Genomic DNA, 24,822 nt, shown 5'->3' on the forward strand with positions numbered 1-24,822 from the left:
CACCATGCCCAACAGGAAGGCCTCTGGTTTCTTGGGAAAGGTATACCTAAATACCTTTTTCAACTCATTATAAATCATTTCCCAGAAAGCCTTAACCTTTGGGCATGTCCACCAGAGGTGAAAGAAAGTCCCCTCTGCTTCCTTACACTTCCAACATTTATTGTCAGACAGGTGATGTATCTTAGCTAACTTGACTGGGGTCATGTACCACCGGTATATCATTTTCATAATGTTTTCCTTCAAGGCAGTACTTGCCGTGAATTTCATTCCGGTGTTCCATAACCTTTCCCAGTCTTCAAACATAATGTTGTGTCCAACATCCTGTGCCCCATACAATACAGTATTTTAAAAACTGAGCTTTGGCTGGAGTTTGGTTTTAGTATGACAGAACCATTTGACTGACAGAAGAATTAGAAAGATGGGTTGCACATCACCTTTAAGCTTTCGTTTTAAAAAATCCACACACCTAAAGGTATAGAATTTATTAATAAAGAATCGAGATTACAAATTGAATACAGTAACTCAAAAAATTTATTTAAGTCAAACATGGTCAATCTTTCATAACATTAGTACATCTGAAAAGATCAGAAATGTAGTTAAGGAAGCAAGAGAACCACTAATCTACATTTTGCCTCATAAGAATAAACTTGCTAGCCCAGTGTGCAATGTCACATTTTAACAGGTACCTGAAACTATTACACATTTCTGCTTTGTTAACCAACCAGTTGATGTGCTTATTTTACTTCTTCTAGAGCAACAGCTTTTGAGGTACATCGCACAGCTCCTGTAGTAGAATCTGAAGAATTTAGTTTCTGTTTCGCATATCTACTCAGCTAAGGCAACATGATAAAGGTTGCCTATATGAAGTCTGAGTTTTTAATAAAAGGCACTGAAGAAGATAACCAAATGTTCTAGTAGATTGCTGTACACTTAAATACCTCAGTAACAGAAAAGGCTATTCGATTTATTGTTGAGTACACTGAGTTTCAGGATCTTGTTTGGGAGCCATAAACATTATGGGGTATGTTTTCTTGTGGCTTTTCTTCTCATGTTTTCTTGTCTGTTCAGCTGCAACAGTGTAGTTTTCTTCTGTCTTTATTCCAGGGTCAGATGTTAACCTATAGGTAAAGCAACCACTCTCGTTTCACTCTAAATTTTAATAATGAACACTGAAGTTAACAAACTACTACCCAAAACATGTTAAATACCATAAAATTAAGTTATTGTTTCCTTGTTCACAGGCACTATTAGCTTCTGAACACTTTTACATCAAGCCATGCCAAAAATGTAAAAAGCAGACATACAAGAAGCCATGGAGACAACACAAATTTACTAAAAAGAACAAAATTACATTATGTGTTAGGTACAATCAGAAGTTTAGTGTTAATCTCTTCACTAGGTTTACCAGCTGCTGGTGTAAGCATATTAAGCAGTACTGTTTGTACATTTGGTACACAAGCAAGAAATCTTTTTCTAGCTCAACTAGTGCAAAAATTGGGAATTAAACTGTTTCAAGTCAGAATACCACAGGGACTTCAGGCAGCATAAAGGTTAAAATAGCCATTCATCTTCGACATACAAGAATTGCTTCTAGGTGAATAGACAAGGAAGCTGTCATAAAGTGGAAGGAAAATGGTGGTCTCATTTTAGGCTAAAAAAACCATTCATAATAGACAGAATACAACACTGTAGAGTGTTTGCACATAGTGGCAAAATAGCAAACATGTACAACAGCCCCAATTTAGATTGCCAACTGTCAACAGCATGCCCCAAACACCACCTGCAAATGGAACATACCAAGAGTCTTAGTTCTAGCACTTTGGGGCCTTTGTATCCTTTGCTTGTCTGTGACAGGAGAACAAATGAAGAAAGAAAAATTCAGTGGCTTACCCTCCCCCCACATCAGAGTGGTAGGATGAAGTGAGGATCTTGAAATCATCCTGTCAAAAAGTAGTGCTTGGCAATACAAGAACACTTGTCCTCAGATCCCCTTGACATGTACAGTCAGCATTGTGGGGACCTCATCCATGTGGTGCGATATGCTGCTCATTTAGGGTATGGCTGATTTGCATACATCTGGGGTCCCCAGGATGGCAGATGTGGGTGCATGGCACCAACAATCTCCCCCCCCCCAAAAAAAACCTGGCATTTGCCAATGTCCATTGTCCCTACAGATTTTATTTTATTCTTTAATTGAAGACTTAGAGATATTCTTTTAGCCTTGGTGGGTACTGGGCTGGCTGGAAAGTGAAGAGTGGGAATCCCACCACCCTGCCCTCTTTCTTACAATAATTTAAATATACTGAACTTTAGTTAAGCCAATCTACTAATTTTTCACTTGGCAAAATTTATCTATTCACGCTACTGAAGGAACTTTGTCTTTAGTGAAAATTGTTAATTTTTAAACTGTTGGTTAACTGTCTTCTTTGTTGTTTCCAGTTCTCCAGTAGGATCAACTTCCAAATTCTGAACTATTTGTTTCTTTTGTGCAGACGTCCACCTCCACAATGCACAAACAGCCAAAGAAAAAGCAGTGCAGTGTTGAATCCTTAAATTGCCAATTCAAAAGACAGAGCAGAATAAAACAAACTTGTACCTGCATACAACTTGGCCCCACATTTTCAAAAGTTCTACCCCAACTTGACATGCAAGACTTCCATCTCTCAGAAACAACTGCATGGCTTTCAACACCTTCTCTTTAAAGTTAAATCCCTCCTTTGTAATCTCACTAATTATTCTCTCCTCTGACCAAATATCCCTTCTATTTAATGTGCCAAACCTTCCACACCCAACTACCTTCTTCACATGACTAATATCCATCAGATTCAACATCTTAAACATATTGTAACATCTTAACCCCAACCCTGTGTCTACATGCTTCATCTTTTTAGCTGATCATTTTGAATATAGAATGCCCTTAAAATTATTATTATTATTATACCACCACCCTATACCTGCAGGTCTCAGGATGGTTCACAGCTTAGTCCCATGGCTGGCTGTATAAGCAACCCCTCACATACATCTGCCATTAGTAGGTTTTCATTTTGAAAATACTCGCACATGTATTTCCAGGGCTTTCCCTAGGTTTTTGTGGGGAGGTTTTGGAGGGGGGGGGGTGGAGGTAGAAATCTGAAAAAAATGCCAACACTACAACACTGCAACAAGGATTATTTTTCTAGTACTACCTGCCCAAGTCAATCAGCTATGTGCACATGTAATTTAAGTCACAGAATTCTTGCTTCTGACTGTATTGCAAGTAAAATAATGCCCCATGCAATGGGACCAAATGTGCATTAACCTCAGCACTGCAATTCTTTATTCCACCCCAAGCCTGCCTATATGTCTGACATTTTTTGCCTTATCTGGATTTGTTGGTAATCATTTTCCTTACCTCTGGAAAAGAATTCTAAAGCAGTGTATGTAGTCTACAGGACAGCATAATAATTCACAAGTGCACAAGATCAAATAACACATACCATGTCAAATACACAAGACAAAAAGCCTCACCAGTGTTCCCCCCCCCCTACACTGCCATTTATGTAGTAAATGTAACCACCTACAGAGCACCAATGCCCTAATATTCTTCTACTAACCCTATTAGACAGTGTTCATTTCTAGCTCCCACCTAACCACCTCACTTTCTACAAACACACACACTTTTATCAAGTCACTAATATCAAACTGTTTCTTTCCCTTTTCCTAAATTACTATGCTGGACAATATAAGCACGCAATAACTTGGTTTTACAGGATTGCTTGCGTAAGATTTGTGCAATACTATTCACACTTACTTAGGGACATGGGTGGCGCTGTGGGTTAAACCACAGAGCCTAGGACTTGCCTTTCAGAAGGTTGGCGGTTCGAATCCCCGCGATGGGGTGAGCTTCCGTTGCTCAGTCCCTGCTCCTGCCAACCTAGCAGTTCGAAAGCACATCAAAGTGCAAGTAGATAAATTGGTACCGCTCCGGCAGGAAGGTAAACGGCGTTTCCGTGTGCTGCTCTGGTTCGCCAGAAGCAGCTTAGTCATGCTGGCCACATGACCCAGAAGCTATACGCCGGCTCCCTCGGCCAATAAAGCGAGATGAGCGCCGCAACCCCAGAGTCGGTCACGACTGGACCTAATGGTCAGGGGTCCCTTTACCTTTATTCACACTTACTTGGGAATAAGTCCCACTGAAGTCAGTATGACTTACTTCTGGGTGGAAATACATAGATCACACTGTTAGTCAATTTTTTAAAAAAACACTAAAAAAAAACACAGATTACTACAACCGCTGATCACAGCTATCCAAGCAAATTTTACCTAGCAATTAAAAAAATCCTGAAACTGTCTATGCCAGGGATGGCAAAGCTTCAGGCCAGTCCTAGACTGTGAAACCATTTTTACTGGCCTGCCACTATCCTCCAAAATCAGGATCGATCTTTTGACCTTTGAAAAATGTCTCTTCTCCTTCTGGCATGGTGCCTGAAGTGATGCGCAAGTAAAGTGGGAAGAGAGCTCCTTCCTGGTTTCCCGGGCTCCTAGGACCTTCTTACAATGTCACCAAACCAGAAGGAGAAACGCCACTTTTCAAAAATTAAAAAAGATGCTCCGTTCTGGGCTTTCACCCCCATTGGAGCACTGGGGTAGAAAGGTGCACTGAGTGTGGTGTGTGCATGCTGTATGCACACAAGTGTAAGTGTACATTGGCCAGACCTATCACTGGCTGACATACAACCCTTGTAGGCTTGGCCAATCCTCAATGCAGCTCTCTGGATATAAAAGGTTTGTCACACCTGGTCTAAGCAATCTTGTACAGTGGTACTTTGGTTGTCGAACTTAATCCGTTCCGGGAGTCTGTTCGACTCCCAGAACTGTTCGAAAACCAAGGTGTGGCTTCCAATTGGCTGCAGCAGCTTCCTGCACTCAGTCGGAAGCCGCGGAAGCCGTGTCGGAAGTTCAGCTTCCCAAAAAAGTTCGCAAACCGGAACACTTCTGGGTTTGCAGCGTTCGGGAGCTGATTTGTTCAGGAGCCAAGCCGTTCAACAACCAACGTACCACTGAACTTGAATGTCTGAGACAAGTTACGTACTGTATCTGGACAAGTCAGACCTTCACTGCTAATCCTCCCAAGAGCATAAAAACAGAAATATATATCAATTAGAAAATATAACTTGGGTGTGGGGGTGAAGAAACACCAAAGCAAAATATAATCTGTAATTACATTAACACAAAAAATAAAAAACTCCTGGGAGTTTAATAGCCATATAATAGCCTTCCATATAAGGAAAAGCTCACCTAGTTACCTAGTTTCCCCACCCATTTCAACACTAAATTTCTATATCCACTTATTAAAAACCTTGGGGCTTTAAGTTTAAAATTTATTCTGAAAGCTAACAATGGTTTTTCAGGCATTTTCATCATGAAGTTAATACTGCAAATTTTTGCAAAGATCGTATGCAAATTGAAAAATAAGCTGGAAAGTACAATAGTGTGAATTACACAACTGCCAATGCAGAGGGAAAATATAGTGCAGGCACGAGATTATTGCAGTGATTTTTCAAAGTGAAAGAACATTTTAGTTTTAAATCAGTCCATGATTTAAGAGTCCTTTTGATTCTCTGTAATTTTGATCTTTTTAAACAGTTTTGAAAATTTCAAACTAGGTAGCTGGAACTGAGGGACGACACTGCATGCAACACTGAGAAAGTAAATGAAGAAATGGATAGCAAAGTTCATGCAGCGGAAAAAAAGTGATGCAGGTCTGTGCTGATTGCCTTGCTCATACATATTAGAAGACACTGACCTGGTAGAGGGGGAGGGTCGAATTTCATTCTTATCTTTCATATTTATAGCTGTCCTATCCAGTTCTTCCTCCTTGATTTTAACCTTCTTCCTTTCAGGTTGATCACTTCTCTGTTCAATTGCAGAAAGAGGAACTTTGTTCACTGATACGGCCTGAAGTGTGGTTTTCAGAGCATCATCACTTGGTTTTGTCTCTTCCTTTTTCTGAGATAGCATACAAGAGGTTTCACACTCAGAAGACCCCCTGCTACTTAAGTTGTATGAAATCACATCCCCTGGAGCCTTCTTGAGATTGAACGAATCTCTCATTAACTCTAGAGTAAAAAAAAAATGAAACAAAACACACAATTGTTTTGGTCAAATAGGTTTGATTGACCTCCACCCCTCATCTATATTCATTCCTTTTTCATTAAAAGAAAATGCATTTTGGATCACCATGGCAAAATCTTAAGATTTCACAGTTTAACTACATTTTTGTCCCGTTTACTCAGAGCAACTGCAAGAAATATTTCAACATCCAGATCCAAAAAACATTTTTTGTAACTTTTATATATCTACAATCATTAAGTCAATGTTCTGCTTGCAAAAGGAAAGCATAATATAGGATCAGAAAGAATTGTGTAAAACATTACCCCAAGCAAACTGGCACCGATTCTGGAGTAATGACATAGGACTTGTTTTCACTGGTTAATTTTGCCATGACCAAGGATACAAGCATTCTGAGCAAAAGTGTTCTCTGAATGTTGCAAGATAGTAAAGCAATGTATTCATAGCAGGCCACAGGAAGCCCTCTTGTCTATAGCCAAGAATCAAATTAAGTTACCACACAATGTGGTAACATTTTTTATGGTGGCTGCACGTCAACTCAAAGCAAACAACTAGAAAGGTAAAAGGAATATTTACTTTTTAAAATGGTACAAATGTATCAAACTTAAGTGAAATTAAAAGTCAAGAGACAGGATAAATTGGAAGATTATTTCAATGTACATTAATATAACATTTTAGTTATTGATAAACTAGTATTATTCCTCCCCATGCTTGTGGATGGATCCAACTTATAGATTAGGCTGCTGGATTATATTATAAAGGTTGATAATTGAGTCAAAGGGCTAATATTTCTTGCAGCCATACAAGTATTGAACAAATGTAGTGCATTTATTATTTTATTAGTAAAATACATATTTGAGAGGTCGTATTCAACTAAGTTTTATTCTGAGTAGACCCACTGGAAATAATGAACATAAAACTGTTGAATACCACCCAGTATCTCTAAAATACTATATAACACTGGGGCTGACCATGAAGGTTGCCAATGGTTTCCCAAACTTTGAGCTTTCATCTTTTTAAAAAAGTGTCTCATCTTCCTAGAAAGTTATGGAGCAAAATGTGCAGGTAGCATTTAAGCAATTTCTGTGAAATGAGAGTGGTGTGGCTACATTGTATACTTCTCCTGGTGTTGAGGAATGCTTCCTGTTATTAGATAGCAATAGCATTAGTTTGTCTAATGTCCTTAATAAGGATCAGCAACACATAGCTGACATCTCATTGTAAGCATAAGGTTACTGGGAGTAGTTGTCTCTCTAATTTTGTGTTATGCCAGTCCCAGGGAGAGCCATTTTCTATTATGCTGTGCCCACTCCACAGCTACCATTTTGTGCTCACTAGCCCCAAAAAGTTGACAACTGCTGACCTCATGTAATAACAAAAAACACCCTGTGATGCATCATGTTACACAAAATAAACTCATTTTCTAAAAAATGTCAAACGCTTCAATCCTTGCAATTAATCAAATTGCAAGTTCTTCTTTTTTACATACATTAGAAAAGAATAAAAGTCAGACATGTAACTAATTGATGCAGGTCCTTGAAAAACTTTTGGGCAAACACATACAACAGACCTCCTCATGAGCAGTGGGCTTTACTGCATTAATAATACTGCTTTATAACCACTACACAGCTGATTCACAGCAAGGAAAGAGGATCAGGATGAAGAGAAACCTTTGAACAGAAGGTAACTGAGCATATGTCAAGGCCAAGAAACGCTATGCTATCTAACCTCTCTGTTTTCCTACCAGCATTGATCAGCTTTATTGGATGGAGGCAAAAATACGTAACTGACACTGGTCACATTATGCCATAACATCACACCGGGGATGGGGGCAGGGAAGCTACCCAACACATAATAAACTTATTCCAGAATACCTACAAAGCGCAAATTAAATCATATGGTTCTCCCCATTCACATACTATACATACAAAATAAGGGAACAGAAATTGTTACCTTCAGGTTGATACTTTATTCTCAATTCATCCAGCATCACACGCAAATTTATGCTCTCACTTTGAGAGGCCTCAAGTTGTCTTTCCTTTGCAAAGAGCTTCCTTTCCATCTCCAAGACGCGTTGACTCTCAAACAGAGCCTTCATCCGCTGTAGCGACAATTCACTTTTCAAATTTTCTATCTCTTTTCTGCAAAATAAATTATCTGTATGAATACTGAAATACATAGTTACATTAACATTAAGTTCCTAGCGTTCTTACCATTCCAGCCTTGAACTCACCACCTTTCAGTACCAGGAAAAAAATCCTCCTATCCCATTTATTCCAATAATGTGTGCATATTATTAAGATAAACTGCAGATTGACTAGCAGCAAACGTTTGTAAAATAGATTACTAGTGGGCCAGAATACAATAGAATTAGCAGATCCATTTAGGAGTTACATATGGTTAGATAAACAAGAACAGGTTCATGCTGCTGCCTTATTTGATTTGTGTTTTCCTTGCATGGATGTGGGGACATCAATGTGCAACTTAATATGATGGTTGTGACAGAGTTGGAAAGACACTGTGGAACAGGCTGTCAGTGTTACCATGTTTCTACCATTACTCCTATGTTTTTACTACCTGTCTGGAAGAGAGAATGGGGTTCCGACTAGTAAATTTGTCTCAGAATTATGAAACAATACTTAACTTTAACTAAATAGGTTTGGTGTATTTGTATTTATTATGTATCTCATTTATTTCCCATCTTTCCTCAAAGGACCGCAAGGTCTCGTATAGGGCTCTCTTCCTCTACAATTTATTCTCACAAAACCCCTGTGAGGGAGGTTAGGCCGACAGAATGACTGACCCAAGATCACCCAGTGAGTTTCATGGCTAAGCAGAGATTTGAACGCTGGGCTCCTAGTTCCTACTCCACACTCAAACCACTAGACCAGACTCAGAATCAGGTTGTCAGTTTCTATAACCAGCTGTGAGGTTTTAATACTACATTTCTAATTCACAAGACTTACTCTGAATTCTCAAGTTTCATCTGAAGCAAATCGGTGTAATATCCATCTTCAGATTCTGCATATTCTGAAGTGCTTGAAAGTTTCAGCGCTTTTGAATTTTCAGACTTCTGGGAAGATAATTTTTTTTTAAAAAAATGAGCTCTTTTCCTTTTGCCATTTCAGTCATCTGGGTTTGAATATTAATGGCAAAGAGGAAACTTTTTCACATAGACAACCCTGACAGAAGTGTATCTCATTCAAATGTAATAATAAATTATGATGAATATCAGCAGAGGAAGTTGCTATACCAAATTCTCATCCCAACTTGGTCTACTTCAGGGCCAAGCCAGACTGGCTTTGTATTGCCTGCTGGAAAGCTGAAGCATACCTTGCTGTTCAGTATTTTCTGGAATCACTACTGAAGGTGTTATCTACCAAGGGCTAAACTAAAGTAATAAATGGCAACCATTCAGCAATTCCTCAGCATGTCCCAAAATATGTTTTGGGTGTTAAATAATACCACGGGTGTTAAAATTTACAATGGACAGTTTGATCAATCTCTTCTTGCTCATACAAATAAGGTTTGCCTTCTGTTCTCCAGTCAGGAATATGTGACAATGAGCATAACCAAGCATACAAGAATACAATTTTACTCCAGGCAACTGTACTTCATTTAAACCAGGACTCAGTCCTTGTACTTTTTCAGAAAGTGTTCAACCCTGGAGCACAAATAAAAGAGGATGCCAGAGAATATTATATACATCTTTAAACTCTAATTAGAACCTATTGAAATATATCTGAAATGAGAAGGGCACAGAACCTGGACATGGAAGATGTATCTTGCTAGGAATATGCACATACAAGTGGGGTCTCTTTTTACCATCACTTGTGACTGCAGGCTCCCGATTGTGCATGGTAAATAGTTTTTAGGCTCCAAATAATGCTCCAAGGAGCTGGATCAACTCAACATCCAGATTATTTCAGTTATATTTAGATACAGTGGTACCTCAGGTTACAAACACCTCGGGTCACAAACACTTTGGGTTACAGACTCCGCTAACCCAGAAGTAGTACCTTGGGTTAAGAACTTTACCTCAGGATGAGAAGAGAAATCGTGTGCTGGCAGCGCAGCAGCGGAAGGAGGCCCCATTAGCTAAAGTGGTACCTCAGGTTAAGAATGGACCTCAGGAATGAATTAAGTTCATAACCAGAGGTACCACTGTAATTCTGTAAATGTAGTTTTTTTCCATTTACTTCCTGGCATAAATACCTGTCATACAATTAGTAACATTCTGTTTCAATCAGATGCACAATGCATGCTCATTGTCAAGTCAGTGATCCAGATTACCTGGTTCTGTGCTTACTGTGCAATGTTTTCCAACACAGTTGTATGTGCTTCCTTACCCAATTATTAATACTTTAAAAAAACAAAACCAGAATTTTATTCTCCATGCATATACCATGGGCTTTTCCAATTGCTTCACTTTCATTAGAAGTTCTTCTATTTCACCATTCTTTTGTTGAAGCATGCTTTGCAAACGTTCCAGCTGATCATGCTCCCCTTGTGAACCTTTCATCCGTAGAAGAGCAGCCATCTGTAGCTACAAGATAAACCAAATATTGGGTTGGCACTTTTACAAATATTCTGTTACAGTACACATTAATGCAACTCAAGTCCCAGAACAGAATGACCAAGATTCAGAACTCCAAGACACTAGTTCTCTGGACTCAAAGAAGTTTTGAACTTGGTTTTCCCTCTGTACTCCATACCACATGTCAAATTGCTTTTGAAACTGATTGTTGGCTGAAAAGCTCTGTGTAATACATCATTGGTCTCAGCTGCTTAAAGTTATTGAAAATTCATTCGTGAATTTTTACCAGCCTCCATCATCTATTCAACAATAGCCATGCTATGAGCTGCTTGCTAGTAGCTGCTAGCTAATTTACCAGAACACAATGTTATCACTTGAAATTTCCTCCACTGCCCCTTCATTCCGTAGGCTTATTTCACCAAAGTTTATCCCTGAGAGGCATATCAAACTAATACTGAGCTGACTATGGCATTTAGAAGAACCCTACAAGCAGGAGTCTTCTAGTGTACAAACACTGTGATATGTTTATAGTAAATTTAAGTAAAATGACATTTGATGCATTGTTGTCGGCCACTCTGAGCAAATTTGTAGAAAAGCAGCATGCGAACAGCAACTCAAAAGAACCCTTGTTTACGATCTCAAATTACACAACAACTACTAAAGGTCTTTATTGCTCAGCTTCTTAAACAATGCTCATTTCTCCAAGCTGAGTTTTTAGAACATTCCTCACATCTTAAATCACTTTTTAAAAAACCCAATTCTATCATTTACGTATATGAAAAATAAATGTCTCAGAGAGTACAGAACTCTAGCACACATACTTTTAATTCCTACCTTATAGTTTTTCAATTTCTAACAAAGGAAATGTTGACTTAATAATACCTTCAGTCTTTGCTGCTGTTCTCTAGTGAAAGAATACTGATTTTGTAGCAACTGATATTTTACTTTCATACTGATCAACTGACGCTCCATTTCTGCTCTACGGTCCTCTACCTACAACACATTAAGAAAAAAAAACTGTAAAGTTGGTTCCGGTATCATTTAAAATTTTATACTTTAGGAACTAATAGTAATGAAACCATAGTAATTTGTCTTTCACATTATCTTGTATGTTAGTGTCATTAGATATCTTTGCTTTATTAACCACCATGACAACAGAAACATCTGTACTATTTGCATGAAGTACTGGCCAGATTACAGTGGTACTTCGGGTTACAGACGCTTCAGGTTACATATGCTTCAGGTTACAGACTCCACTAACCCAGAAATATTACCTTGGGTTAAGAACTTTGCTTCAGGATGAGAACAGAAATTGTGCTCTGGCGGCGCAGCAGCAGCAGGAGGCCCTATTAGCTAAAGTGGTGCTTCAGGTTAAGAACAGTTTCAGGTTAAGAACGGACCTCCGGAACGAATTAAGTACTTAACCGGAGGTACCACTGTAGTAGCAAAAGAATTAGTTGCCATGAAACCTGGCAGAAACATTTCTACAAGCATTTGAAGGAATACTTTATATTTAATATATGTAAAGTCATTAAGTAGTTATATATTACCACCACCACAAAGATTTCATGCACCCAGGCATAAAAGTTCAACCCTTCAATTAAACACCAATATTTGTTAGAGCAATACACACTGACTCAGCCTACAATAATAATAATAATAAAGCATCAATCCATGATGTTCTAATTCTTTCTTTCAGATAGTGGTTCCTGCAGATCCAGCTCTGGGAGTTGGACAGGACACAACTCAAAGAGTTATTTCCTTACTAGGTGTTCTGAATTACTGCTGTTGTGCTACCTGTATTTATGGCCATGGACTGTTCAGACTAACAGGAATCAGCATGCCCAACCTGCAGGCACTCAACATGCGGAAACACTTCAACAGAACTACTTCAACCAATCCAGAGGATTTTTGCAATGACATGGTCGCCTTGAAGTATTTCTACTATGAAAAGACATTAAGCTCAATAACTGTATAGTGAACTAAAATATTTGTTCCAAGTATTATTCTGACTTTAAATTGAACAAATGTTTCAAATACATTGGTCAGCTTTTGAAGTGAGCAAATGCAAGACGCCTGTATAACTAGAAACACACTTTCTAAAAATATTTGACGCATATACTTTCCTGTCTTTTTAAAAAATTAATCTTATTAGGTTTTCAAGAATAAATATATAACCAGGGAAAGTTATTACTGTATTGAATAAAATACGCTGATACAATTGCATTACACTATTATACTTCCCACACCCTGCAAACTAACATACACAGAATCACTATAAGAAATAAACTAACTGAAATAAAACTAAATACCCCTCCCTCATCCCCCACAGCCAACAGACCCTTTGATTCCAAGTGTCATAAGAATGGCCCACACATACATTTTCTGTTAACAAAAATAAGATGAGTACCTCAGCGAATAAGGAATTGCCTTTACTGGAAGGATCCAGAGCTTCTTGCCGTGCATGGTCAAGCTGAAGCTGAAGGTCTCTATTTACTTCATGAGCTTTCTAAAATTGAGTCAAGGAAAATCGTTAGATCTCCGTTACATTTTCACAACTAAATTTGTGTTGTAGTGTAACACATGCTCTTCTTGATTTGTGGAGTTCACTTTCAGGATCACTGTTGTGTTGTTTAATAGTTAATGCAATAAATCTGTCACCACCACTGCAAAGGCACACCCAAAGAGCCTGCTCTTAAGTCACATCTAAGGAAAATGAAAGAAAAACTGATGCGACTTCCCCACCTTCATGAATGCAAAGCCACAAGAGGCTTCTCACCACTGCAAACAGCATTTGAATGTTACTGCACCCATACAGTGTCAAATATTCAACCTGGTGTCAGGCAATATTTCAGCTAAAACTATCCAAATAGCCTTGGTTAGAAAACAAGCTCGCTGTTTCAGCATTAAATGTGTAGTGTTATTTTCACCATCGCTATCAGTAGGAAGCATGATACGTCACCTCTAACGCGTTACAGTATGAAACAATATCTTTTTCTCTGTCTTCTCTCTCCTCTTCGAGACGTGCCAGTCGATTAGTCAGATTGCTGTTTCCAAGTTCTAGTTGCTCCTTGCTGTACTGAAGATCATGTAACCTGTCCTCAAGGTCTGCCTATCACAAAATTTAGATACCATATGAGTAATTTACTTGCTAATTGTATATTCTGGAATCCTATTTTGCCTTTTCAATTATTTGTACAAGGCAAGGACTGCAACCTGAAGCAGAGATGAATATTAGTACTAGTGCTTTTAAGGATATTAGACCACGATCAAATTTCTATAGCAGGAAGGGTGATTTTATCTGTGGTTTATTATTATTAAATACTTTATTCACACTAATTTGCTGCATACCTTTGCCTGCTCAAGTGCCACCAGCTCAAGTTGAAGATTGAGCACTTCTGAAGACATGGTTTCATGTACACGCTCTGACATCATGCGCAGTTCTTCTGTTTTAGAAGCAAGGACCTCCTTCAGATGGTCCACTTTGTGTTTCGACTGTTTCTCACTAAGAAGCGTTTCTTCTAGTTCAGATTTCAGTTTTTCCATCTTCAAAACAACACCCAGAGAAAACACCTTTTGAGTTCAGAGTCCTTTAAGCATGTCCCTCTACCCATTTGTGAGCTGATTTTTCCAAATAGCTTAAGAAATTCATTATTTATTACATTTATATCCACTCTCTTCCATCATGGAACTGAAGGCAGCATGCATACGGTTCCCAGGAGGTCTCCCATTCCCATCAATATCCTATCAATATATGATAAGGAAGCCATCCCTTCCTCAGTATTTGCCCAACTCAAGCACATCTGAACTACATAGGATTTTAAGATTATGACATATGCTGTCATTAGAAAAACATTGTTCAGAATCCCAAACAAAAATACCATAATTCTATCATACACTATGTAATCATACACTTATAAGTGGCTAATTGCCACGTTTAATAAGTGGCTCTTTATCACTCATCTATTCAAAACAGCTTTGTCAGCAACTGAATTATGTTTATAACACTTTCAAGATAGGCATTAATAATTGCTTTAAGGTATCACCTGCTGCAAGTAATACGTATTCTATCACCAACCTTATTCTTAAGTTCATTTGTTTCTTGTCCATGCATTCTTACTAGTTGCTCACGTAGTGCATCTAGTTGTATATTTTGGTGTTGCTTAAGTGTTTCACATTCAAGGTTCATACTTTCTAGCATTCTGTTCTTTAGTTCTACTTCTCTCTGGAGAGTATATTTTTCTTGTTCAAAATTCTGAAAAATAAATGTCACATTTACAATGCAGGATAGAAAACTGTTTTTAAAGGACCTTCCATTAAGTGTGTGGTCAAAAGTATAGGCCTTAGCAAAGATGGAAAGGTCCTGGTACACACTTGGGATTCCCAAGCCTTCTTTTCTATTTCACCCACCAAAAGAGATCACCTGAGGTCCAAGAGGATGCACAAAGCACCACAAACACAGTGCACCCAGATGCAGGCAGATGAGGTACAGTTTTCATCATGTGGCAGAGATTGCTTTTTAAAAAATCAGCCTTATTTTATGTGAGGTATTAAGTTATGAAGAGTTTCATAGACCCCTGTGATGGCCTATGAGACATGCAAACGTGGAAGACTGGTCTTCCTTCTTGTCCACCCACCCATGCACACACAGCTACCCCAACCAAACATCAGGAACTAGGCTTATGGAAAGCTTGTGCTCCTTTCTCCCAACAGCAGATAACGAAAGAGGGACTTCAAAAACTAAACTTTGTTGCTGTACACATCTTATGCTGCCTACCTCTTCACAAGCATGCCTCACCACAGGCAGTATGTGCTGCCTTTAGCTTTAGCAGGCAGAAAATTGTCAGAGAATGTCTCACAGCTACTGTGTCATTAACAAATTTGCTTAATCCTATACATGACAGTGAGGTAGTGAGTAAAATCCAGGTGAGTAGGAGAGATATTTCCATTACTTGGCTTCCATCTTTCTGCCCCACTCCCCACCCCAGCAGCACGTTTCCCATGCATGTTTACCCAGAAGTGAGTCCCATTTACTTCCTCCCAAAGTGCATCGACCTGCAGCCAAACTCTTTTAAGAGCAAGAATCTTTTGTAGCAGTAGATAATTTGTACAGTATTTGATTTCATAAACTTCCATGTTTTGTTTAGTACACATAGTGCTGTATCCTGCAAATCCTCTTAAACAGATTTAGGCAGAGCCAGATGACCCTGTGAACTACCCTGCACATATCATTGGGAGTCCCAAGCAGCTCTCAATAGAACCAGGCTGCTAATGCTTCGCATCCAGTACCAGTACCACATTTTGTCCACTTCATGCTAAATAGCAGGTTAGGGTACAGCTTGTTTTTTTTAAAACAACAACAACAACAACAACAACCTGAAGTCACGTTTGTTGTTGAGGTACTACTAAAAGGCCTTGGCAAACCTGGAAGTTTTTTTCAATAGGTATTCTGTACATATTGATCCAGAAATAGGTCTGAGAAGTCTGGGTTTAATGAGGCTTCCACTCTAACAACATGTTGGCTGCTCTTTCAATTATCTTATAGGTACAATAGCACTATGAGAGGATTGGATTTTATGGTTCGCTATCAAGCTCTGGCACAGTTTGCTAGATACTCTTCTTACATGTTAAATATTTTAAATTTAATGACTAACAGCTTTGGCATTCATGCTCCCATCAGTAGGTAGAGTGGAATCAATCCAGGCAGAGCAAATTTCTGTTGATTGTTTAAAAGCTCACCTCCGTTATGGTGACTATTTCATTCTGCAATTTATCTAGCTGATTCTGTAACAAGCTCTCGCTCTCCACCAGATCTAAACCATATTGTGCTGCCTTTCTTCTTTCCTCCTCGGCTTCTTTGAGCTGACGTCGGAGACGTGAAATTGTTTCTTGATTGGCCTCCATTTTCATTAAAACTCACACTGTACTGTATGTAAATGAAAGAAACAATTAACAATATTAAGCCTATTTTGTTAATTCAGCTTTTACTGATAAGAGCTCTGGTAAACTTGTGGTTTTAAACAAGAGGGCCATGCCATGGAGGCTACACGTGCCTAGCTCTTAAAAGAATAGACAACAGACTTCATCAGTTATACATGCTCAGCATTAAAGGGAAACAGTCTCTAGATTTAGGGACACATGCACAGGAGTTTTTAATCCAGAGCCAGAAGTCTTTTAATGATTGGGGGCAGCGGAGAAACAGCCATGTGTTTGGCACTCATAGCTTGACACCAGATCAGATACTGACTAGCCCTTTAACAAAGTGAGAAAATGGGAAGGACATTAATCTACTGTAGTTAAAACATCAATGTACCTTTAATCTCAAAGTGCAGGGGAAAGGCAGTAGAATGACAGGATGAGCACAAATACACGATTACCAGGTAGGTGGGCAACTGCCCCTAAGTATTTTTTCAGCAAAACTGCACCTAACTGCATATAAAACAAGACAATATAATGGGGAAAATCTTTGTCCAAGCTAGAAGCACAATACTGTAAAAGGTAAAGGTACCCCTAACCATTAGGTCCAGTCGCGGATGACTCTGGGGTTGTGTGCTCATCTCACTCTATAGGCCGAGGGAGCCGGCGTTTGTCCGCAGACAGCTTCTGGGTCATGTGGCCAGCATGACTAAGCCGCTTCTGGCGAACCAGAGCAGCACACGGAAACGCCGTTTACCTTCCCGCCGGAGCGGTACCTATTTATCTACTTGCACTTTGACGTGCTTTCAAACTGCTGGGTGGGCAGGAGCAGGTACCAAGCAACGGGAGCTCACCCCATCACAGGGATTCGAACTGCCAACCTTCCAATCGGCAAGCCCTAGGCTCTGTGTTTTAGACCACAGCGCCACCCGCGTCTCTGCACCTAACTGCATATAAAGCAAGAAAATATAATGGGGGAAATCTTTGTCCAAGCTAGAAGCACAATGCTGTAGCACTAACTAATTTGCACATTTTAACGCTTTTCATGTGGCACTGTTTGTAACTTTAAAACAGAAGGTTCCTCTCAGGGATGAGTACAACAGAAACTGCAAAGCTAAGTTTCCAGACTCAGGGCCAAACTAGCTGTTACTTTTACTGCATTGTTAGCAACAACAGCTGTCCGTTGCCCCCTCTGCTCACATCTTCCCCATCCCTAGTATTTAGTTTTTAAACTCAACCAGATATAGCTGCTAACCACAAGAGTATCTTTAATAATGGGGCACAGAAAGAAAAAAAAGCTCTTTTTCCAAAATATACTGTCTAAGTAATGTGGTGGTTGGGGGTGGTTCCTGGGCAGACTGGCCTGATCAGGGGCAGAGGGGATAGGCACTGTGCACAGCCCTGATACACGGCTCTCATTACTAACATATGGTGATGCACACATAAAGTGCGTCCAGCCTGCAATTTCAGTTTCCGTGAACTGTAAAAGATGTTTTCTAATGTTAGCTGTTACTTACACAGTCACAGTGAAAATAAGTATCTTTATCCGCTTCAACTTGATTAGGCTAGGTAGCTTCCATCTGCACTGTAATCTCCATGATAATCTCCATTTTGGGCTTTCAGCAACTCCTGTGCATTTTGAAAGTAGAAACTGAGTGATAATCATGAAGTGTCACTAAAGAAGAAATATAGTATCAATACAAAACGAAGAGCTTTGTGATGGATTTTTAAAACTCAATTAACAGCTTGAATTGCATTTTTTGTTGCTGTTTGGAGGGGGGAGGACTGCAGCAGGAACACAAAATCCCACTTTTAGACATCCACTATAAATTAACAACAAACTTAAGAATACAGCCCTGAGAACAAAACAAAAAACAAAAAGAAATGTTTTCAATGTTATTCTATCTTGTAGATAAAAAGACTAGTAACTCACCTTTAAGTGTATTCCATCTTAAGATATTGTAAACTAAAATTCAGTGGCTTTTAATTAGCAAATAATCTACTTCTTTCTGCTCCAAAAAATCTTCAGCTTTTTCTATCACACTCACTCTTGCCTCCCAGAATAGGTAAAAATCACATGGTGAGATAATTGAAATGCAAATCCTTTTCAATCTACTTGGAGCAGCTGTTCACTATTTCCATGGCTGCCAAAGCCTACAAGCCTGTCAAAGAACAGTGGCTCTCTGTAACCAAGGCCAACATAGTTCTTGTCTCTCTTTGCGTTCCAATACAAGCCAAGCCACAATAATAATTAAGCAAGGGTGTCCCCCCCCATCATTGTTTACTAAGCTTTAATGAACTTTGGAGCTCAGCATATTAGATTCTTGGAAAGTTTACACCCAATTCCATTACGTAAAATTAACATTTAAAAAATTCTATGCTAACTATGTATAGTATACAATCGGGGCATTTCAACTGGTATCTTACTGTACACACTCTTCTACAGCTGATGCCTTGGCAACAAAGCACTCCTGCTATTTTACACTTCGAAGAGGAAACAGGAATAGAGAAAGGCATACGAGATAGATGCTTTTGATTGTTTGTACATAGATGCCTACTCAAAATAAAAGGGTAAAATTAATAGCGATCAAGTTTCATTGAGCTGTAGGTTATGACTTCCCTTATTAAGGGAGTGATAAACCACTCTGGGTAGAAGACTATAAATACTCAACAAATAACATTTACAGAGCAATCCTAATCATGTTTACAGAGAAGTAAGCCCCATTATGCTCAATTTGCTTTACCCACTGTTTAGGACTGAGGACTTATTATAATACAGTCTATCACAATAAAACATTCAAAACTCACCTGAACCTGTGGCTATTATCACAACAAGAATGGAAAGGAACTTGGGAAATCTAGGCTGTGACTCATCTTCATTGTACCACTTCAGATTAATGATTTCAGGGCCAGAAGGGAGACACAGCACAACTGTGCAGGGATTTTTTCTTTCTCTCAGATATGTTTCAAGGGAAAGTCTTATATAAAGAGCTCTCTCTACAACTATGCATGGTTTATTATTTTAATAACAAAGCAGAGATACAATCTATCCAGTTGCGCCTTAATTTTCACAATGTAATTTGGCCAAAAAAGGTGAGCATTAGATCTGAGTAAATACGGTATTACAGCGGATCACTTGCTACTGGGTTGATCCCTTTCCTTCCAACCCAGAACCTCTTATCTACGATTTATATGGAAGAGAAGAGGATGCCACCCTACAATTATATGTAGTTTTTATGGTTCCTCATATAAAACTAGGTGGCAAAATATAATCTAAGTTGCAATTACTCTACAAGTAATAATTAGGACCACATATAAAAACATGGGATAGCTGCCCAGAAAAGCCAATGATGCAACAATTTGGACTGAATTCTGATTTGAGCTATATGCATTATATCCATCCTATTTCCTTGAAGATAGCACAAAGGGCTACCTTAGAATCTGCTAGCAAGCACAAATTCAAGAGCTAAGACATAACACTTAGTAGTTCACAAATTCTGGGCAGCTTTCCTAGTCAGCCAAGTATTGGTGGTTGCCAGAAGCCTGCCCCTCATCCAAAGCCTTATTCCTATTCATGTGCTAAACCTCTGAAATACATGTTCTCAAGTATCATTCCCTGTTCTATTGTTTGAGGTGGGGGTTACAGCATTAAAAACCAAATTAAAAATAATGTAATTGCATTACATATAGCCACAGCCCTCTTTTTCAGCTAGGAGGTTGAGAGGAGGCTGGGAGTCATTCTCAGTTATGACGGATCAGTGTTTGGATGCCCAATGTAATCTGTAGGGATGGCTCCTTCCCATCTCCAGCTAGCGCTAACCATGCTTGCTGAAAGAGGTTGTCTCCTCAATTGCACATTTCAGAAGCTTTCCTTTTCTGACCACTTCCATCAGGAGACCAAGGAGAGCAAATATTCCTTACCAATGCCTGCAAGCATTTAGGAGCTACTACACAGGCTCTCCAACCCACCCTTTGTGACAAAAGGCTGGAGGAGAGGGAATGGGAAGAGGAAAGCTAGCCTGACAGCTAAGCAATGGAGCCAAAGGCCTTCATCAGGCTATTTGGGCTTCAGGATTTCAACAAGCTATCTGTACCTACCTTCAGCACAGTAAAAATAAGAGCAGAGCGAGAGAGCAAAAAAAGCCTGCCATGATGAAGCGCAGCCTCATCATTTCCCAACTTCATCGACAGGCAAGTGGCTCAAGGCCGCACAGACTTTACTAGCCCAATACTGGAAAGAAGAAGGTGCCCCATCTAAAGAAGATTGGCAAGTTAAACTAATGGAATATGTTTATTGCATTAAACTGACGATGAAATTAAGAAGAAGAGAAGATAATGAATTTAAGGAAGAATGGAAAATGTTTATTGTATACAGTGGTACCTCGGGTTACTTACGCTTCAGGTTACAGACTCTGCTAACCCAGAAATAGTGCTTCAGGTTAAGAACTTTGCTTCAGGATGAGAACAGAAATTGTGCTTTGGCGGCACGGCGGCAGCAGGAGGCCCCATTAGCTAAAGTGGTGCTTCAGGTTAAGAACAGTTTCAGGTTAAGAACGGACCTCCGGAACGAATTAAGTACTTAACCTGAGGTACCACTGTATATACAGAGGCAATGTACACAGGTCAATACATTAGCAGGGTTTTAAGCTTACTTGTAATGTTATTATGAATGGATAATACATTATTTAAATATGTTATAAACTTAACCATCGACATGCACTATCTTGATAAATTATTGAACTAAGGAAGGGATTAGAGGGAAGTCAGTTTGTTTTGTTATTATTTTTTGTTATTTTTGGGAAATTAATAAATTATTATTAAAAAGGAAGGCAAGTGGCTCAGGCGCCACTCAAGAAAGCAAGTTGAGGAAAACCGAGTGGAGGAAAGGATAAGCGAGCAGAGATGTGGAAAAAGACAAGAGGGAAGAGCATCCCTGAGTTTCATTTGCTTTGATTGCTCCTTGCCTACGGGAGGAGAGCAGGTGGATCTCCCCGCTCCCCAGAACAGAGATACAATTGGGTCGGGGTGTTTCACCTCAACTCGCGCCACTGAAAACTCAAGAGCAGGACCATTTTAAAAAGCAGTTGGCGACCATCGCAAAAGGGTTTCCTAGAGAAAGGCAGAGAGAGGAGGAGGAGCGGGGGTGGTGGGAGAATCCTTCCTCTGATAATCCTTCCACATAGCAGCCCCTCTCTATAACCCCCACACCCGCCAAGCATTCCCCTCAGCAGAGAAACAGTAAAACCAAACGGAAAGAAAGAGAAAATAAACTCCTCTCGCCCCCTCTCAATTGCCGCTCACCTGCGTCTCCTTGCAAACGTCCCCAGTTCCGGCTGCTGGGGAAGCAACAGAAAGATCCGCCAGGTCTCCAGTTTAAATTTCGGGCCCCCCCTCCGTCCCCGCGCGAGACGGCCCAAATCTCACGATACTTTATTGCTTTCCCTTTTGTGGGTTGGTCGGGGCAGGGGGGCGGGACAGCCCAGCTCCAGATGCGCGCGCAGGTCCGGAAACCTCTCTGCGTTACGCATCTAGCGAGATGAGGCGCGCGGGCTCCGCAATAGCAAAAGCGAGGCGACGAAGGGGCTTCGCTCCCTACTCCCCAGCTAAGAGCAGGGAAATGTCCCGTTGAGCAGGCTCGGTAAGCAGCCGCCCGTGGCAGCTGCTGGCCCGTATTTGTAAATGGCTTCCCTACACTGTACATTACCTAAAAGACATCTCTCCGTAAAACAGCGGGCAAGCGCAGGAGATCAATAGGCAGGGCGCAAAAGTAGGTGAAATGTCGGGAATGGAAAGGGATAGGGTTGCAAATGCTAATTTTACGACGTTCTCTCCGGCGTCCTTTTCTTGTGGCAGGTTGAATGCTTCTACCGTGATAAATAGGCACCGGCGGCAGCTCCGCATCAGACGGAGCGCTCCGTAAGGAAGAACTGGCGCTTCCAGAGCCCTGCAAATACATAGCTAGCTGGCTGGGCGGAGTCGCCATCTTCAAAGTTCTTCATTTTACGACACCCTTTTCCCTGACTTCCTTCCCGTCATCCCTTTTTCCTTCGTAAAGACTTTGGCGGGAGTAAGCAGCTGGCGATAGAGTGCTGCTGCTTTCTTCTATAGGCTGACGACTCCTGCCCTGTCTTGTTTTGTTACTAAGTACGTCGCAAGTGTTAGAATCATAAAGGCTCATCAGATCGGCTCTCCGTTTCCACTATTTTTATTCTTTCAAGCAGCTCAGTCCCCAACACTTCTTTCTTCACAAAAGACTTCTGTCCGTTTACTTTCTAGCATTCAGCATGCTTCACATCTATGGAGCAAGTAGACCTGAAGTGGAGAAACACGTGCTAAGAAAACAAAATACACTTGCTAGCATACAAAATAACGATACAGTGGTACCTCTGGATGTGAACGGGATCCGTTCCGGAGCCCCGTTAGCATCCTGAAAGGAATGCAACCCATGTGTGCGTGGGTCGCAATTTGCTGCTTCTGTGCATGCGCGTGACGTCATTTTGAGCGCATGCACGAGCGGTGAAACCTGGAAGTAATGCACTCTGTTACTTCCGGGTCGCCACGGAACACAACCCGAAAATACTTAACCTGAAGCTACTTCAACCCAAGGTGTGACTGTACATTAAACACTGTTGCCATCAATTACTTTTTATGCTTGCTCCTAAGGTAGAGATACCTTTTGCAAGCTTCAGCTACTTCACCACCAGCTGTGCCTGTTCCCCAGGAACCAGCTGTAATACATTATTTTGTAACTGCAGCATGGACTACTGCAGCGCAGTCCTCCTGGGACTGCCTTGGAAGACTATTCAGATATTTCAGCTGGTGCAGATCCTAAGAGCCATTGCAGATTTTTGAGTATGGGTGTTACACTTCCATCTACTTCCAACAGATCAATGCCCCAAATTACCTGTCACTGGAGCCCTATTGCATGTGGTTGACAACTGTATGGGAGGGAGAGTAGGGACATGCCCTACTCTCAAGTTGTGATAAATGATATGAGGTAGGCAAAACCCCAGATGAGCCTAATTTGTCTGAAGGTTAATTCCATAGTGACTGAAGGCTTCCATAGCAAGATCTTACGCAGCAGCGCCTGCCTGCTCACCCTTGGGCAGTCCTACACATAAAGCATGGGATCGGTGGGTGGGTGAAGAATCCAGGGCTGACTAGGTGAGGCTGAGGCCTGGGTACAGCTAACTTTTATAGCCAGGGAGCAGGCCAGAGGAAAGAAGCTTTCCTTCTAGTCCACTCCCTAAACAGCACTCCAGGCTCACCCACGATTGACTGCAACCAGGCAAGCCCCAGCAGCCAGTGCAGCTGGTGAATGAGGAAATGATGTCCTTCCCTGGCTGCATCAAAGATGGAAGATCACCTCAGCGCCACAACTACACTGGACCACAACTGCTGTTCCCCTCCCCCCACTCAACCTGGCAATAACCTAACCTGCTTTTTGTTATGTTGAGAATGAACTTAGAGTAGGAAATAATAATACAGTACTGGTATGGAATTCACTTGTTTCATTTGGCTACACAATGAAAAAGTAGATATGTCACATTTTATTTAGTGGTTAAGGAAGGCTGGTACACCTAGCATTATCTTTTCTCAAAATAAAATCAGGAGTTGAAAAAGGGAAGCAGCAGAAGGAACCGAGTGCTATTTAGGCAGTGATCCAACTTTCTTAACAAACAGACCATTTTTCTAGCATAGAGTTTGCACTTTAATAACATGCAGCTGCATTATGATTTAACTACACAAGCCCTTAAGTACTGCTCTAGTGCCCATCCTTATTCCTTCAATCAGAAACTAAACAAACACTGTACGTGTATTAAGAGCCAACTTCTTCAGTCATTCTGTACTTCAGAATAAAAACAGCCTCTTTATAATGTACCATTGTATGTTTTTTTTTTTAAAAATGTACCAAGAGCTCATTCAAAATAATTTGAACTTTGCCAATGGAACTGAAAGTTCATGTTTACTTTCATTTTAATGAATGAACCATTATTAATTACTTACAATTCTGCGAGTTTCCTTAAGTATGTGGTCTAGTTTTTACGAACTTCAAAAAGGATTCCGTGTTCAAGTGAAAGTTTCCTGTTCCAGAGCATACACTTTGCTTTCTCTCTCTTTTATATTCTGACTTTAAATTATATATATATATATATATATATGCTGCCTTTCTACCATGATAAACTGAGGGCGGTGTAAGTACATTTACCATCCCAAACCTGCTCTACTTCAGCAAAGTTGCTTCATTATGTGTTTTT

At 40.1% G+C, this 24,822-nt stretch overlaps 1 protein-coding gene and 1 long non-coding RNA gene across 10 annotated transcripts in view; one reads left to right on the top strand and one right to left on the bottom strand.

Annotated features, from left to right (window-relative positions):
• Positions 1-513: 513 nt before the first annotated feature.
• On the bottom strand, positions 514-24,438 carry SPDL1 (spindle apparatus coiled-coil protein 1). 8 transcript variants are annotated; one of them, XM_083597095.1, is made up of 13 exons: positions 21,866-24,438; positions 18,082-18,193; positions 16,388-16,574; positions 14,727-14,903; positions 14,000-14,194; positions 13,611-13,760; positions 13,059-13,157; positions 11,531-11,641; positions 10,517-10,657; positions 9,078-9,181; positions 8,065-8,252; positions 5,786-6,098; positions 514-1,118 (listed from the first exon to the last, which is right to left on the bottom strand). In XM_083597095.1, exons 3-13 carry the CDS (start codon positions 16,556-16,558, stop codon positions 965-967), a joined length of 1,803 nt encoding a protein of 600 aa, XP_083453221.1. In that variant the 5' UTR covers positions 16,559-16,574; positions 18,082-18,193; positions 21,866-24,438; the 3' UTR covers positions 514-964. The 8 variants fall into 8 exon arrangements, with proteins under 8 accessions (XP_083453221.1, XP_083453219.1, XP_083453220.1 ...); XM_083597093.1 differs by having other exon boundaries at positions 9,078-9,184; positions 21,866-22,008; XM_083597094.1 differs by lacking the exon at positions 21,866-24,438 and adding an exon at positions 20,663-20,882 and having other exon boundaries at positions 9,078-9,184.
• Positions 22,212-24,822, top strand: part of LOC310755171 — a 38,987-nt gene continuing 36,376 nt past the window's right edge. For both annotated transcript variants that reach the window (XR_014544205.1, XR_014544206.1), the window contains exon 1: positions 22,212-22,331. This is a non-coding gene — a long non-coding RNA (uncharacterized lncRNA). The remainder of the gene's footprint in view (positions 22,332-24,822) is intronic.

The sequence above is a fragment of the Podarcis filfolensis genome (genome assembly GCF_964270895.1).
Source record: "Podarcis filfolensis genome assembly, chromosome: 2".
NCBI lineage: Eukaryota > Metazoa > Chordata > Lepidosauria > Squamata > Lacertidae > Podarcis > Podarcis filfolensis.

What these genes read in the sequence shown, in the direction of transcription:
- SPDL1 (XM_083597088.1), bottom strand. Translation starts at nt 16,558, where the DNA reads ATGAAAATGGAGGCCAATCAAGAAACAATTTCACGTCTCCGACGTCAG. An exon ending in ATGAAACTTGAGAATTCAGA is followed by an intron (nt 8,253 to 9,077) that starts GTAAGTCTTGTG and finishes TTTATTTTGCAG; the next exon opens with AAAAGAGATAGAAAATTTGA. An exon ending in AATAAAGTATCAACCTGAAG is followed by an intron (nt 6,099 to 8,064) that starts GTAACAATTTCT and finishes TTTTTACTCTAG; the next exon opens with AGTTAATGAGAGATTCGTTC.